Here is a 17,632-nt window from a genome sequence, read left to right on the forward strand (position 1 = left end):
AGATGTTTTCTACAAACCTTTTACTGTAAGTGATCTGAGATCCTCTTTTGGAAATTTTAGGAGGATAAATAATGAATAAGTACGTAAAACATTTCCTTTGTTTTGAGTACTTGAGAGTTATGCTTGTTATTAGTAAGCATCAAGTTCTTGCTAAGGACAACCATGCTCCAGAGCTCTATGGAAACTAAGAGGTGTATGAAATGACTGGGAAACCTGAAGGGTCTTGAATCTACTTGTGGTGGTCAAGTTTGTAGAGATAAGGTCAGGTAGCATATTCTAAGTGATTTCAGGCTCATTCTATCCTAAGACTCCATACGTCTATTAAATGAGTAATATGAACATTTGGTCAAAGCATATTCTATTTTGAGTTGGCTTAAATATTGATATTTTGAGTAACATTTTTTTGAAGGTGATCAAGTTTTTGGATAGCTGTTTCTGAGTAAGTTTTCATAAAAGCAGTTTGTGTTCATGGTGGAAATTTGAAAAATTGGGAAAGTATAAAGGAACCAATTAAAATCATCCATAATCATGCCTTGGGTTCATGTTGTATAATGTAAGACAATATATATAATTTACTACTACTACTACTACTAAGTCACTTCAGTCGTGTCCGACTCTATGCGACCCCATGGACTGCAGCCTACCAGGCTTCTCCGTCCATGGGATTCTCCAGGCAAGAACACTGGGGTGGGTTGCCATTTCCTTCTCCAATGCATGAAAGTGGAAAGTGAAAGGGAAGTCGCTCAGTCGTGTCCGACTCTTAGCGACCCCATGGACTGCAGCCTACCAGGTTCCTCCATCCATGGGATTTTCTGGGCAACAGTACTGGAGTGGGGGTGTCATTGCCTTCTCCAATATATAATTTAGAGACATGCTTTTTTTCATTTAACATTATATAGTAGTAATTCCTAGATACTAGCTGTTCAAAAATGAGATTTCTATAGTGAAACATTCCATTGAATAATTTACTCAATCAGCAGCCCTATTGTTGCTTTATATGTTTCCAACCTACCCTTCGCTGTTTAATATTAGTACTGTGACCTATTGTACATGTGTAGTAATAGTAATCATAGCATTTAGGAAGCAAATTTATAACATTTGCTATAACATGTCAAGCACTGTGTTGCACTTCACATGAATGATCTTATTTAATAACACTGTGAAGTAGGAACTATAGTAAGATGATATAAGGGCTTCCTAGATGGCTCAGAATCCATCTCAGGAGACGCTGTTTGATCCCTAGGTTGAGAAGATCCCCTGGAGGAGGAAATGGTAACCTATTCAGTATTCTTGCCAGGACAATCCCATGGACAGAAGAGCCTGGCAGGCTACAGTCATAAAAGAGTCCCAAACGACTGAAGCAACTGAGCACACAGGCATGCAAGATGATATAAACAAGGACTAGAGGTTAATTAAAGTGTAACAGTAAGGAGGAGGATTTAACCCTGAGTCTGACCTAAGCAAATATTACAACTTGGTTTTTATTAATAAGTAAATCAGACTGTTCAAAGATTCCAATTATCTATAAAAATGTGCATTAACTTAAGAAATCTATAAGCTTCTTCATTGCCTTCCTCATTCTTTATATTTTTTAAAGAAAGTCAGTAATGAACATTTATTTTTTGTAGTTTAGCAATTGTTATTGCACTATGATAAAATGTGTGTTCTCTTTATATTCTTTCTTCTTTTTGTTGACATATAATTAAAATAATACATTACGTACAACATAGTGATTCAATATTTGTATATAACGTGAAATAATCACTACAATCAGTCTAATTGATATCTATCACCAGACATAGTTACAAGTTTTTTTTCTTGTGGTGAGAACTTTTATAGTCCTTATTTTGTGGTCTACAGAAGATAGTAAGAACACAGACTCCAGAATGAGCCTTTCATTTTTATCAGAGGACAGTAAAACCACTAATTAAGAGGAAAAAAGCGGGTGAGGGCAAAAAGTCTTAAGTTTACCATCAGTGGACATGTTCAATGTTCATAACTCTTAAATACCTGAAAAAAAAAAAAAGAAGAAACTGAATTAAACTAGCTAATCGACTAGCTAGCTGAGGTCCTGCTTCCACCCGCTCCGTTTTAAAAAAGATAGATTAGGATGATTTGCAATCTGCACATTATTTGACGACATTGAAAATACGGGTACTAAAGTGCTTAATGATGGTTGAAATGGTTTCATTTCTTAAGTAGTCCAAACTACCACTGTGGCTTAATACACCTTTTGAAATAGTGCCAAAACCGGCTCTAAACCTGCACAAAATCTCAATTAGAGAATTCATAATTAAATAACTTTAGAGTGCTTAATGATTCTAAAAACAAACCAAATATTATTTAAACCTGATTGACTTTAATTTGTGAACATCCTGGAGCTAAAATCTATTTAGCTGGGCACCCACCAAATCCTAGATGTTACAAAGGAAGAAATAAAGTCTTGAGAAGTGAAAGAATATAGGAAGGAGCCAAACAACTGCTTTCTTCACCGCCTAACCAAAAACGTCTAGAAAGAAAGAACCTTTGCTTTCCTAGACAAGAGGCCTCCGGCTGCCCAGCATCGCCACACTGCGGGCGCCTCTCTCTCCATCAGGGTCGGGCTGCTGCCATCTGAAGTCTTAACGTCTTCCAGCCGCCGGCCCAACCCAGAGTCTCACAGACTTTGGGGGCTCTCGCTTTCGGCCACCAGCAGCACTAGCAGCAGCAGCATGAGGCTGAGCATCAGTAGCATGAGGAAGAGCGGCATGGCGCGTCCTGGCGGTGCCCCGGACCCGCGGGCGGGTCGAGGTGGGGAGGCAGGAGGGATGCGGGCGGCGGGGCTGCAGGCGGGTAGTGCGCTGGGCTAGGGCTGGGCGGTGGCGCAGGCGTTGCCAAGGAAACGGGCCGCGCGCGTCCCCAGCTGCCGCGCGCTCACGTCAAAGTTTGTTTAATAATCGCCTGGGTATTTTATTGTCCTGGCTCCCGGCGGCCGCGCGGGAGCCGGGAGACCGCGCACGGGGCAGCGAATGAGGCGCGGCGGCTGTGGCCCAGGGCACCTCCCCCCGGCTTCTCGAACCCTGCCCCGTCCGACCCGAGCGGGGAGGATGGAAACACCAGCCGCGCTCTGAGCTCCTCAGGAAGAGAACACCTTTCCCGCCACACCACCCCGCGGTCCACGAGTCCATCTCCCAGAGCGGGCCGAGCGGAAGAGCGAGCGATGGCAGATAACCTGAGGAGACTGGTCTCCAACGAAGCTTTACGATCGTTGCAGGACAAGCTAGAGTCCTGGCTGAGGGAGTACAACGTGAGTCAGAGGGGAAGACCCCCGGGGTTCGCCCTCTCTCTAGTTCCTCGCACAACCCTCAGCGGGAGGTTCTTAGGACTGGCCTCCGGGTGACTGCTTTGCCAAGTCCCGCAGTTTTGATTCCTCTCTGGGACCCGCACCGAGGGAAGCGGGGAAATGCGATTCCTTTTTCTCCTTCTGACGCGAGGTGGCGCGGTCCGCGAAGCGCTGGACTGGTCGTAGCAGAGGAGAGCTCCTATTTTAGCGAGCGGTAGCCAAGGACGCTGGCGGTCCTAGCAACGGGAAAGCCCTGCGAGCAACCCAGGTCCGGTCTGGCTTGTCACTCTTCCTCCAGTCTCCTCTGCCTGCAGTCCACCCCCATACCCCGACTCGAATTATTATTATTTATTACATCCCTCTTCTTGCCTTTCCGCAAGTCTCCCACTCTGGAGATAAGATTTTTATAGAAATATACCCAGGAGTTAGTACCCAGAAGTCAATGAAACGGACACTAGTCAACCTTGCGAGTTTCACTTGTGCGCTGATGAGCATGGCAAGTAAGGCAGTTTCAACACCAGGGCAGATTTCAGAAAGCCTGTTGTCAAGGCATTTGTAAGCCAATATTCTGTCGTCAAACCCAATAGGGTTCTTCAAATCTCATTAATTCCTTCCATCCCCCACCCTACTCCAGCTCCCGTTCATCTCCGAGTCCAGATAGTAGAACTCCAATGCAGAATTTGCTTCGGTTGGTCTGTCTTAAAAAGAAGAGTTCTATGCTGTAGCTCAGCTGGTAAAAAAAATCCATCTGCAATGCAAGAGACTCCGGTTTGATTCCTGGATCAGGAAGATCCCCTGGAGAAGGGCATGGCAACCCACTCGAGTATTTTTGTCTGGAGAATCCCCATGGACAGAGGAGCCTGGAGGGCTACAATCCATCGGGTCTCAAAGAGTCAGACATGACTTAGCGACTGAACAATAACAAAAAAAAGGAGAGTCCTATTCTCACATAGCAAGTAGAACAATGCAGGAAAAAGAGCTAGGGACCCAGAATCAGCTCCACCCCGCCAGCTTTTAGGTCTGACTTTGCAGAGAACTGGCTGGCTGAATCATTGGGGCTTCCCTGGTGGCTCAGCGGTAAAGAATCCACCTGCCAGTGTAGGAGATGCTGGTTCATTCCCTGGGTCTGCAAGATCCCCTGGAGAAGGAAATGGCAACCCACACCAGTATTCTTTCTTGCCCGGAAAATCCCATGGACAGAGAAGCCTGGTGGCTTAGTGACTAAACAACAACAACCAACAACAACAAAAACTGAATCATTTGGGGCAAATTATTTAACCTCTAGGTCTCAGTACCTCCTCAGCTAACTGGGAGACTGGAATTGATCATGGGTGAAGGTGCTTTTTGGATCTCAATTTTTTGAGTCTAGATTAGCTTGTTTCTGAAATCCTACCAGGAAAATGCAACTGCCTGCCATCATGAGTCCCTGGACTTTCCTATCCACCTTGTAACCAGGCTCCTGGGAGGAGGGGAGCTCAAAGCACTATGGCTTTCTCCTTAGCCTTCTTTTCTAGTGTTTACCCCATCTGCCCACATTTAAAGTACCAATATTGATTATTCCTTCTCCATCAGAATTGCAGGAAAATTGAAATTCACCATTAGCACAAAGCCTTGGGTTCCCCCCACCACCTACCTTTAAAAGTGGCTACTTGTTACCTAATCTCAGAAGGATGAGAATAACAAATCCTAATACATGTATTTTCCCTTCTTAAAGCTACTTCTTATACAATTTTTCTTGCCCTGTGGCCTAAATTAACTTGAACCATTAAAAAGTGTATTCAGTTTGTCACTAGACAATGTTGAACACAAATGACACTGGTAGTGGCTGGACCAAATTAAATGATTGTTTTAGAAACGACCTGTAAGTTCTGAGAAATGCCACAGTTTATTGTACTTTCTCTTCTCACTAACAGTGATGCACCCCATTCTTCTGTTCTCACCGAAACCATTTATATTTAGATTGTGGCTCTCCCCATCTCCAATACACACATATAATTAGTAGAGACTGCACTCTTAGAGATCAGTGCCTTTCCACATTTTGTGGCCATTCCTTGGGCATCATCATTTCTCTTCAACTTTCTGGCATCTCTATTGCATTTGGCTGTCGACACCTGCATTTTTCTAAGACTCTATTTGTCTCCTTGTCTTACCCACACCTCTCTTATAGTTGTTCTTCAAGGGCAGACTTTAGAAACCTTCTCTTCCACCTCCATTCCTGTTTCATCTCTTACCCCTATGCTGATGAATATCCTATCTATACTCAGGTCCTTTTCTCATCTGAGCTCTCACTTCTCCAAATGTCCATTGGACATTTTCAGTTGTGCTTTTGTCATTGCAAAGTCAAATCAGTGTGTGATGACCATAGCTTCTCCCATGCCACAAACACTGACTTCTTTCCTTTAGTTACAGTCTTTATCATGACATACTCCACTACTTTCTCACCAGCAGAATCTGTTGGTACTAGCTTCTAAGCTTGTGCAGAACCTGAGCATGTTCCACACCGTCCCTGCCTCTGCTGCCACACTTGTACACCTTTGGTCATCTTTTATTTGGGTGACTTAAAAAAAAATAACCCAAAGTAATTCTTCTAAATACCAAGTCAGATTAAGTTACTCCTATGGCAAAACTCTCCAAACTTCATATCTCAGAAAAAAAGTTCCTGCAATGGCCATCAAACTCCTGTACAACTGTGCTCCTTTAAACTCTGTGATGTTATCTCTTACCCTGTCCCTTGCTCAACCACTCCAGCAATACTAGACTCCTTGCTCTTTGTAGAGTAGAACTGTCTGAAAGAACTTTCCATGATGATGGATGCATTCTATATATATCTTTATATCATCACTGTCCAACATGGTGGCCAATAAGCATTTGAAATTCAATGAGTGCAAACTGAGGAACTGAAGTTTTAACTTCATTGAAGTCTAGTTTGAATTCAACTAGTTACATATGACCAGTGGCGACTGTATTGGACTGAGCAGCCACCCTCACCCCTGGAACCACTGTGCCCCTTCTCTGCTTTATTTCTTCCATAATATCTACCCCTTCTAATTTTTACTGATTTACTCTTTTATTTTGTTGATTAGTCTTCCTTCCCTCCCCTCCCCCAACACACCCTAAAAGGTAAGCTTCAGACGGCAGAGATTTCTGTTTCATTCCACTTTTGGCCCCTGCTAAGTCACTTCAGTTGTGTCCAACTCTGTGTGACCCCATAGACAGAAGCTCATCAGGCTCCTGAGTCCCTGGGATTCTCCAGGCAAGAACACTGGAGTGGCTTGCCATTTCCTCTCCAATGCATGAAAGTGAAAAGTGAAAGGGAAGTCGCTCAGTTGTGTCTGACTCTTAGCGACCCCATGGACTGCGGCCTTCCAGGCTCCTCGGTCCATGGGATTTTCCAGGCAAGAGTACTGGAGTGGGGTGCCATTGCCTTCTCCGTTTGGCCCCTAGTAGTTGCTCAATAAATCATGACTGGCTGAATGCCACCACCTTTCTCCCAGACACCCAGTTCCTTGGACTCATTTCTGACAAACCTCATATTCAGTGTAAAATTAGAAATGATCCCTGTGTGTGCCTTGTGTGTTCAGATGCTTCAGTCGTGTTCAACTCTTTGTGACCCTATGGACCATAGCCCACTAGGCTCCTCTGTCCATGGGGTTCTCCAGGCAAGACTATTGAAGTGGATTGCCATGCCCTCCTCCAGGGGATCTTCCTGACGCAGGGACCAAACGGGAATCTCCTGCATCTCCTGCATTGCTGACAGATTCTTTACCCCTGAGCCAGCAGGGAAGCCCAGAAATGATCCCCAAACATCTTTAATTCAACTTTTCTTAAAATTGAAACCAGAAGCCAGGATTAACGATCAGGAGCACAAGTGAGAGGGTGCAAGCGTTCTGAACAGTGTGTGTGTGTGGTGGGTGGTGGGGGTGTGGCGCTTAAAGAAAGATGATGAGAAAATCTCTTTACAGCACCTACCAACATTTAGGTTACATTGAGACTTATTCAACATCTTGTCATCTACAGTTTGAGTTTCAGTCAATTGCTAAGGGTTTTCCTGTGATACTGCAATGTTATTTTATTAGTTCCAAAGACTTTGGCCTTGAATCCTTAAGATGAAGAGTACTCATTGTAGCAAATTATATTTATTAAAATATTGGTTGTAGAGAACTATGTTTTTTCCTTAAAAGCTTCAAATTATGTGTGCTATGGAAGGTTGACTTTTCTGACTGTGACCACATTAGTTGATTTCTGATAAACTCAAGCAAAAGAAAAGACCGTGTATATTCCTCTAGAATTAGGAACATGGTTAAAGTTATTCCTTTGGGAAAAGTTATTTTCAAGTGAAATAGATAAATAACTTGAACAGATTAATTCTAAAACACAATGCAGAATTTTGATTGTTTTCCAAACTAGCCATCATTTGGATTAACAATTAGATGCTATTTAGTTTTTCTTCTTAATTTCTCTAATATAATTTCCTTCTTTATCCATTCCTATCCCTTCTGCCTTTATCCGGCCATCACCACCGTCTCATACACAGTCTGTTTCCTTGATTCCTACGTTGTCAGAAACAGTAAGTTCTTTTAAAATATAATTTTCTGCCCTGAAGCCTTTGTTTTTTATCTTTTGGCTTGTTTTTAACCTTACAACATCTACCAATCTTCTGGGCCTTTGGCAAAACTGTTTCTTGCTTGATTTTATTTTTTTAAGTTATATTTATCCTAACTTCAGGAAGAAATATTTTCCAACCCACTCCCCTCCCAGAGAAGCAAATCCTAAAAACAACAGCAAACAGCACCACCTCATTTTCTTTTCGTTATTAAAGAGATGCTGAATTATTGCATTACTTGGTCTTTAAAACCTGGACTCCATTGGAGACTCAGGGACGGGTTGTGGTAAACACATGAATTGCAGAGTTAGTTTTCCTCCTTTGTGGTTATTGAGAATGTTAGTGGAACAGCCAAAGAGAATTCCTTCTTGTTCAACCAATAACTGAGCCAAGTATTAAGAGTTTAAGAATTAATTGAACAAATGGTTACTTAGCTCCTGGTATGTATAAAGGTTTGGGTGAGATACTCTATATTCACACTTTTTCTGCAGTGTACGTTTATTCCTCAGACAATTTTTTTTTACAATATGTCTTGTCTATGCTAGGTTCTGGGAATAGAAATGTCAGCTGCATCTTGGTAATGAAATTCTAGCTGGAGAAGAGGACAAGGGAGAGAGGAAAGGATGTGTGCAAGAAGCTGGGAAGCATGAAAAAGCTAGCATATCTCGGGGGACTGGGAATACTTCCAGGCAGGGAGTGGACATGAGATAAGGCCAAGGAGATGGGGTGGTGGGGGCCAGGGGACGGGTGCCTTGGTGGTGTGTTATGGAGTTCGGACTTTATCCTGAGGGCAGTGGGGAGAAACTAAAAGTATTATATAGGGAGGTAATGCTTCTCTTGCATTACCCTTCCCTTGTGCTATAGAATTCTGTACTAACAAGTGTAAACAACATATTAAATATCAGCACATAAAAACGAGCTCTTAAAGAAGTGTCCTCTGTTTGTTTTAGAATAATCTCTGTGATTGAAATAGAGCCTGTTTTTATGCCAAAACATGCCTGATTCTAAATACAAAAGTGAAAGGTTGCTACTGCGAGCTGTGTGTTACGCCAGGATTCGTGACCTCTGGAAGAGAGGATTTTGATCCAGGGTCAGAGACGAGACTTGATTACTTGGAGCCTTTTGTGTAGCAGTTTTAATGAAGTATAGCAGAGATAGGGAAAGCTTCTAACATAGACATCAGAAGGGAACAGAAAGAGTGCCAAGGCATTTTATGTCTGTTAGCTAGCTTCTAATCAGATAAAGAAACACCTCAAGGCTGAGGGAGTTTCATCAGGCCCCTCTCCCACAATAAGCATTTTTGAGATAGGATGGCCAAGGTGTGTCATCCCCAGCCATAAAACAATTAGTATGAGTACTGGTTTGCTGAGCCATTATCAGCCCAAGGTTTGAGAAAAGATAAAAAAGGTTGGTCTTAGGCAGAACCTGTTTCCTCAACACAGAAGGAAACAAAAGTCTGCCACTTGCAGTTTACTTCCTCCTGCCGCCTGGGGGCACCTCTACCCTCCCTACCTGTTACCCTCTCAAAAGGTGGTTGTCATTGCTATGGTGTCTTCAAACAGATTCCCTGACCCCCCTTCACTCCTCCCCTTCTACATTCTTGAGGGTTCAACTAGTTATTAAATTTATAGAGAACACTTTTCTTCCCTTCAGGACCTTTATCTCCTTCAGTTCAGTCGCTCAGTTGTGTCTGACTCTTTGCGACCCCATGGACCACAGCACATCAGGCTTCCCTGTCCATCACCAACTCCCGGAGCTTGCTCAAACTCATTGAGTCGGTGATGTCATCCAACCATCTCATCTTCTGTTGTCCCCTTCTCCGCCCGCCTTTAGTCTTTCCCAGCATCAGGGTCTTTTCAAATGAGTCATATCTTCGCATCAGGTGGCCAAAGTATTGGAGTTTCAACTTCAACATCGGTCCTTCCAATGAATATTCAGGACTGATTTCCTTTAGGACGGACTGGTTTGATCTTGCAGTCCAGGGGACTCTCAAGAGTTTTCTCCAACACCACAGTTCAAAAGCATTAATTCTTTGGTGCTCAGCTTTATAGTCCAACTCTCACATCTGTGCATGACTACTGGAAAAACGATAGCTCTGACTAGACAGACCTTTGTTGGCAAAGTGATGTCTCTGTTTTTTAGTATGCTGTCTAGGTTGATCATAGCTTTTCTTCCAAGGAGCAAGTGTCTCTTAATTTCATGGCTGCAGCCACCATCTGCAGTGATGGTGCATTACTTGGTCTTTAAAACCTGGACTCCATTGGAGACTCAGGGACGGGTTGTGGTAAACACATGAATTGCAGAGTTAGTTTTCCTCCTTTGTGGTTATTGAGAATGTTAGTGGAACAGCCAAAGAGAATTCCTTCTTGTTCAACCAATAACTGAGCCAAGTATTAAGAGTTTAAGAATTAATTGAACAAATGGTTACTTAGCTCCTGGTATGTATAAAGGTTTGGGTGAGATACTCTATATTCACCTTTTTCTGCAGTGTACGTTTATTCCTCAGACAATTTTTTTTTACAATATGTCTTGTCTATGCTAGGTTCTGGGAATAGAAATGTCAGCTGCATCTTGGTAATGAAATTCTAGCTGGAGAAGAGGACAAGGGAGAGAGGAAAGGATGTGTGCAAGAAGCTGGGAAGCATGAAAAAGCTAGCATATCTCGGGGGACTGGGAATACTTCCAGGCAGGGAGTGGACATGAGATAAGGCCAAGGAGATGGGGTGGTGGGGGCCAGGGGACGGGTGCATTACTGGCCAGTAATGAATAAATGCCAAACCTTAGTGTCTTGACAGAATAGAGATTTCTTTCCCATTCATGCAAAGTCTGATGGTAGCTCTTGTCTGTCACTGGCTCAGTTTCAGGTGCCCTCCATCAGATGGAGCAGCTGCCTCATTACCGGACCCTGAAGGTTCTGTAAGGGGAATAGAGGGAATGGAGAACTTGCCCTGCTCCTACATCATACACAGCCCTTGCACTCATTGTCCCTTGGGCAGACTTAGTTGTGTGGCTGCTGTCTAACTATAAGGGAGCCTGAGAAATGTGGAAAAGCACGTGGAATACTTAATGGGTACCACTCCTTCTGCCACAGTTACTAATGATAAATTCATGGCTACAAAATAATTGACAAATAGTTAAGGAAGACTATTTTCTTTTTAACAAAGAGTCTACCAACTTTTAAATTTGATTCTCCTTATTTTTCATCTTGGACAAACTGGTTAATGTAAACATCACCATTGTTTAATATTAAAGGAGAAGAAGTAACAAAATAAGTCCAGTAGGAATATTAATTATGGATCAAGACACTAAAATCCAGTGTGTGCATGCTCAGTTGCTTCAGTCATGTCTGACTCTTTGAGACCCCATGGACTATAGCCTGCCAGACTCCTCTGTCCATAGTATTTTCCTGGCAAGAATACTGGAATGGGTTGCCATGCTTGCCTCCAAAATCCATTGGGAAAGCCTAAATAGAAGCTGTTCCTAAATCGTTGAGATATAATCCTCCTCTTTCTTATATCTAAAATTCAGGAAAAAATAGATATTCAACACAAGCAACAAAGGTTAACTGTATAGCACGGGAAACTATAGTCAATATTTTGTAATAACCTATAATGGAAAGTAATCTGAAAAATAATATAAACAATGTATATGTATAACTGAGTTACCTTGCTGTGCACCTGAAACACTGTAAGTCAACTGTACTTCAATAAAATATATATATTAAGGAAAAAATAAAATTCAGGATCGCAGTTTAAAAACTTTGTTGTGGAGGCAGTGAGTGTGTGGCAGGGTCAGCCTCAATGATGTAGAACAGAGGGTTGATTTCAAAATAGAGCTGCTTGAAAGGCTGCCCACAAATGGGCACCTTTCTAGAAGCAGTTATAGCCTGTTATAACCAGCATTTTTACTTTTACTTTGCAGAGGACTTCATTTAAAAGACTTTTTTAAGGTATAGTTGATGTATAGTGTTACATAAGTTTCAGGTATATAATATAGTGATTCACAATTTTTGAAGGCTATGCTCTATTTATAATTATTGAATATTGGCTATATTCCCTATGCTGTACATAATATCCTTGTAGCTTATTTATTTATTTTTGATTTTTTTTAATTGGAGGATAATTGCTTTACAATATTGTGTTGGTTTCTGCCATACATCAACATGAGTCAGTCACAGGTATACATATGTCCCCTTTCCCATCTCTGTCCCCATCTGGCACTGTTGGTGGGAATGTAAATTGATACAGGCACCATGGAGAACAATATGGAGATTCCTTTAAAAACTAGGAATAGAACTGCCATATGACCCAACAATCCCACCACTGGGCATATACCCTGAGAAAACCATAATTGAAACAGATGCATGTACCCCAATGCTTGTTGCAGTACAATGTCTATTTTATTCATAGTAGTTTACTCATAGTAGTACCTCTTAATCCCTTAAAACGAGTGTTTAAACAGTTATTGAAAGCCCTTAAACCACTCTTTGTGCATTATTGCCTTTAAGCTTTATAAGAATCTATGAAATAGCAGGCTTTATTTTCTGTATTTTACACATCTGTATTCTATTCATCTGTATTAGATAAGAAACTGTGCAAAAGGATTTATCACAGTATCCTTTAAAATATGAAAGTTACAATCATTTAATAATGATTTGCCTGATATTTTTATTTTTTAATACTCTTCTTTAAAAAAAAGTCATTTTACATAGAACAAGAATGCCATTTCCAAACACGCCAATTAGCGAATACGTACAGGAACAAGGAAAAGAGATAATCATTAGGAAGGATGTGGAGTCTAATCCGTGGATTTGCCCTCCAAATCCCAAGAGGGCAGCTTGCTTGCCCAAGGCCACTCCACTTTAGAACTTGGTTTTGAACCTAGCTCTTTTGCTTGTCAAGTCCATTCTGTTATCTCCTACAGAAGGAGGGAAGGACATTCCACTGACTTGCAGTGTCTGTTTCCTGCCATCCTTCCCCCATCCACCCTCTAAAAATACATACCCCAGTCAGTGGTGGCAGTGGGGAGATTGGAATGGGGAAGGAAGATAGAAATTAGGGCTTTGCTTTCCATATGTGAATTTCCAGGGTCAGCTGCAAAGACCTGAGAAATGCCACCCCTCAGACTAGACTCCACATCCTTCCTAATATGATCATCTTTTTTCCTTGCTCCTGTACATATTCGCTAATTGGCGTGTTTGGAAATGGCATTCTTTTTCTATAACGCATATATATGGAATTTAGAAAGATGGTAACAATAACCCTGTGTACGAGACAGCAAAAGAGACACTGATGTATAGAACAGTCTTATGGACTCTGTGGGAGAGGGAGAGGGTGGGAAGATTTGGGAGAATGGCATTGAAACATGTAAAATATCATGTATGAAACGAGATGCCAGTCCAGGTTCGATGCACGATACTGGATGCTTGGGGCTAGTGCATTGGGACAACCCAGAGGGATGGTATGGGGAGGGAGGAGGGAGGAGGGTTCAGGATGGGGAACACATGTATACCTGTGGCGGATTCATTTTGATATTTGGCGAAACTAATACAATTATGTAAAGTTTAAAAATAAAATAAAATTAAAAAAAAAGAAGAGTATTAAAAAATAAAAATATCAGGCTGCAAGAACACTGGAGTGAGTTGCAATTTCCTTCTCCAGTGCATGAAAGTGAAAAGTGAAAGTGAAGTCACTCAGTCGTGTCCGACTCTTTGCGACCCCATGGACTGCAGGCTACCAAGGTCCTCCGTCCATGGGATTTTCCAGGCGAGAGTACTGGAGTGGGGTGCCATCGCCTTCTCCAAAAATATCAGGCAGATCATTATTAAATGATTGTAACTTTCATATTTTAAAGGATACTATGATAAATCCTTTTGCACAGTTTCTTATCTAATACAGATGAAGCATATTTTGTGTATATGAATGTAAAGTTTCTCTAAGTGGAAATAACTATATTTTGTACTAAAATTGATAGATTTGAATAGCTTTTCAAATTGAAATTTGCAAGTTGATTAAAAATATTTAATGGTATGTTTTATTATTAATATTTGTGGAGAATGAGATGGTTGGATGGCATCACCGATTCAATGGACATGGGTTTGGGTAGACTCCAGGAGTTGGTGATGGACAGGGAGGCCTGGCGTGCTGTGGTTCATGGGGTCGAAAAGAGTCGGACACGACTGAGCGAGTGAACTGAACTGAACTGGGGTGAAAATTTTCTCTCTTTCCAATATTGTGTAGGTGATTCAAGTTAAGAATAGAATAGTATGATGAGAGAGCCATTTCAACACAGGCTGCGATGACTGGGGTCTCGTGAGAAATGTTAATAAGGTCAAGGCTGTTCAGAAGTATAGGAATTGAAAGGGATCAAAGGATTGTTGATCTTGTGCCCACGGCACACGTACACTAGCGAAATAGGTTTGTGTGGGAGTGGAGAGAGCTGCTGGAGGAAGTGAGGCAGCAGAAGTCATGCAGAGGCACCTTATGAAGAACCTTGGAAATAAGGCAACATTTAAGCTCAGTTGGTCAGAAGGTTTGGTCTGGGCTAGAGAGTGATAACACTAAAGGGGTGGGAACAAAGCCTCTGTTCTGTATCTCTCCTTCCCCACACTGCAAAACTTCTTGAAAGACTAATCTGTCTTCACTGTCTTTGCTTCTTTAACTCCCATTTGTTCCTCAACCTGGAATGATCTGGAACAACATCAAGTATCCTTTCCCCAAAACATTCTGCTGTAACTGCTCCACCTAATGGTCAGGTCAAGTCTAATCTCTCTCTCTTTTTTTTTTTCCATAGTCCTTATCTCCTTGATTTCTCTGCAGCAGTTGACACATCTTATCCACTTTTATTGGACTTCTCCTGTAGCTCAGATAGTAAAGAATCTGCCTGCAATGCAGGAGACCTGGATTTGACCCCTGGGTCAGGAAGATTCCCTGGAGAAGGGAAAGGCAACCCACTCCAGCAGTATTCTTGCCTGGAGAATTTCATGGACGAGGAGCCTGGTGGGTTATAGTACATGGGGTCGCAAAGAGTCAAACATACTGACACTTTCATCCAATTTTATGGCTTTAGCTACTTCCCAGATGTTGATGACTCCAAGATTTATCTCCAGCCTTGACCTTTCTCCAGAGCTCCCGACCTGAATGGCTGGCCACCTGCCTTCCAGACAGCTCCATGTGGATGGCCAGATCCTCTGAGTCAACATGAAGCAAACAGGATGAGTTTCCCTCCCTCCGGTCTTGTTGCTTCTCTACTTGTGGCCTCTGATTAGGCAACAGCATCACAATCTCCCCTGTGGCCCAAGTCAGAAACCCGATCTCCTCTGTCTCCATCACACCTTGTAAATGGGTTCATCAAGCCCTGAGGAGTTCACCTTTTAAAAGTCTCAAATATCTCCCACCTTTCCCCTTTAGCTGCAGTTGCTCTTATTCAAACTCCAATCATATCTTACATATGTGGGGAAACTAACTTCTGGCCTATGGTTAAGGCAGATCTCACATGAGCTTTGTAGCAATAATGCCTACAGCTGCAGGAGAGTAAGGGAGGAGACATACTGACAAAGCAGCTGCTTGCTGTGCAGAGAATTCTTTCCCTCACAACTCACAGTATTTTTGCAGCCATCATGCTTACAAAAGGAGGCTAGTAGCCTATCTCCAATACACAGGGTTTTTTTTCCCTTCAAAAGAACATTTAAAAAAAAATGTTAGTAATGCTGGTGGTTATATTCTGGAATATGACACTCCTTTCTGTTACTTCTAGCTTTCCTATCTTCACAAAGCCACTAGAATAAATCTGAAGTTTCCTTGTGTAAGTTCTGCTGGGGCCCAGCCCCGGCTGATCCAGGGAGTTCGAAGCGGGGACAGCATCGGCAAGGATCAGGATACAATAGCTTCAATTAGATATTAATTAGAGATATAAAGAGTAATAGAATGAGGATAGCTCAGCAGGAAAATTCAGTGGAGAAAAGAGGCTGAGTAGCTTGGTTTACGCGAGAAACCAATAAAACTTCAAGACAAGAAGCTTGCACCACTTATGTAGGCCGCAGGCGTCCTTCCGTTCTCCCGAAGGAGAGGAGACACTGAGGCCTCCCCGGTCGGATCTTAGAAGCCCAGGCATAATTAGTAAGCATGGCGGGTTCCGCGCTCCAGATGGAGACTCAGCCAGAGTTTGAGAGAGAGAGAGACATGGGAAGACCAGTCTTTCGAGGAACTGATCCCAATTCTTTATTTTCCATGGTCTACTTTTATACACTGAGATGTTATGCAAAAGTCACGTGGGTTCAGCAGTCCTGACTTTTATCAAAGTCAGGTGCTTCATACAAATGTATACAGAGGTCTTAGGGGTGTTACATCATCTTCTGGCCAGGGGGCCTGCTGACAATTTATGACCCTCTCCTTGTGACAGCGGTCAGTCAACCAGGACACTTATTTCTCCAGGGGTGATTATTCTTAAAAAGACTCCACCTTCCGAAGGTACCAGATAAAGTTACATTCCTATAGGGTGAGGGTGTAGTGGGTTTTAATTAAGGAAAGAATTTACTTAGCCTAAGGTCTAACGTGATTTATATCAAAGGTTAATACTTATTTCTTCTATATATTCATTAATGTGTGTAAGGGCAGGAGATGTGGAGACTTAGCAACAAACATTGGCTCAACAAATGAAAAACCCTTCACCAATACAATTTCTAATCAGCCCATTATATTTATACTAATGGTTTTCTAATTTTTCTAAGGAACCTGTTTTTAGAAGGTTTAAAGCATCTTGTGCCTCTCACAGTTGGGAGGCTGTGAGCAATCACATGTGGCTGGACAAGCCTGTCAGGCAGGCTAGAGAACCTTCAGAGGAGTTTGTAGGTTAAAACACTCTTGTCATGCCCAGGAATTATTATTAACTGGAGCTCTAAGTTAGCTCCTTCTCCGAAAGAGGTGGTGGGGGACAGCCCCCCGTAAAGTCAGAGGTGTAGGTGAGAGCACAAAGTAGTAAAGTAGGCAGACTTTGGTTATGGGGGTAGATGCTCGAGGATTTCCAGGGGGACTCCTGAGGCTCAATCCCGCCTTTGCGTATGTTGAGCCTCCTTCCTCATGACCTTTGCCATGGGTGGAGTGCCTCACGCTGGCCCCCAGCAAAGTTCCACACCAGCAGCATGGCATATTCTTATTGATTTCCTACCTTTCTCCATGCCTCCCTCCAATCCAATTTTTATACAACTCTTCATGGGATTGTTTTGGGGCTCCTCATTGCCCAAATCAGTAATTTTCAACACAGCCAAAACCCTATTCCCTGGGATAGTATTGTTAAAACTTACGCACAAAGTTAATGCATTTTACTTTACAACATAGCACACGTACCCCCTTTGTTGTTGTTCAGTCACTCATTTGTGTCTGACTCTTTGCATCCCCATAGACTGCAGCATGCTGGGCTTCCCTGTCCTTCACCATCTCCTGAACTTGCTTAACTCTTGTCCATTGAGTCAGTGATGCCACCCAGCCATCTCATTCTCTGTCATCCTCTTCTCCTCCTGCCTTCAATCTTCCCCAGCATCAGGATCTTTTCCAATGAGTTGGCTCTTTGAGTCAGGTGGCGAAAGTATTGGAGCTTCAGCTTCAGCATCAGTCCTTCCAATGAATATTCAGGGTTGATTTCCTTTAGGATGGACTGGTTTGATCTCCTTGTAGTCCGCGGACTCTCAAGTCTTCTCCAACACCATACCC

The 17,632-nt window shown here is 42.5% G+C and overlaps 1 protein-coding gene and 1 long non-coding RNA gene across 6 annotated transcripts in view; one reads left to right on the forward strand and one right to left on the reverse strand.

Annotated features, from left to right (window-relative positions):
- Positions 1 to 1,887: 1,887 nt before the first annotated feature.
- Positions 1,888 to 2,873, reverse strand: LOC133249538 (uncharacterized). Its single transcript, XR_009737000.1, has 2 exons — positions 2,525 to 2,873; positions 1,888 to 2,010 (listed from the first exon to the last, which is right to left on the reverse strand). It is a non-coding gene; the product is annotated as an uncharacterized LOC133249538 (long non-coding RNA).
- Positions 2,874 to 2,974: 101 nt separating this feature from the next.
- SPATA18 (spermatogenesis associated 18) overlaps positions 2,975 to 17,632 on the forward strand; it is a 43,982-nt gene continuing 29,324 nt past the window's right edge. For 2 of the 5 annotated variants that reach the window (XR_009736999.1, XM_061420147.1), the window contains exons 1-2: positions 2,975 to 3,286; positions 7,857 to 7,889. Coding sequence is in view for 4 of the 5 variants with exons in the window: in XM_061420147.1 (XP_061276131.1) it covers positions 3,200 to 3,286; positions 7,857 to 7,889 (120 nt within the window). In the remaining variant the exon portion in view is untranslated. The remainder of the gene's footprint in view (positions 3,287 to 7,856; positions 7,890 to 17,632) is intronic. The other 3 variants (XM_061420143.1, XM_061420148.1, XM_061420146.1) reach the window with 3 other exon arrangements.

The sequence above is a fragment of the Bos javanicus genome, chromosome 6 (genome assembly GCF_032452875.1).
Source record: "Bos javanicus breed banteng chromosome 6, ARS-OSU_banteng_1.0, whole genome shotgun sequence".
Lineage (NCBI taxonomy): Eukaryota > Metazoa > Chordata > Mammalia > Artiodactyla > Bovidae > Bos > Bos javanicus.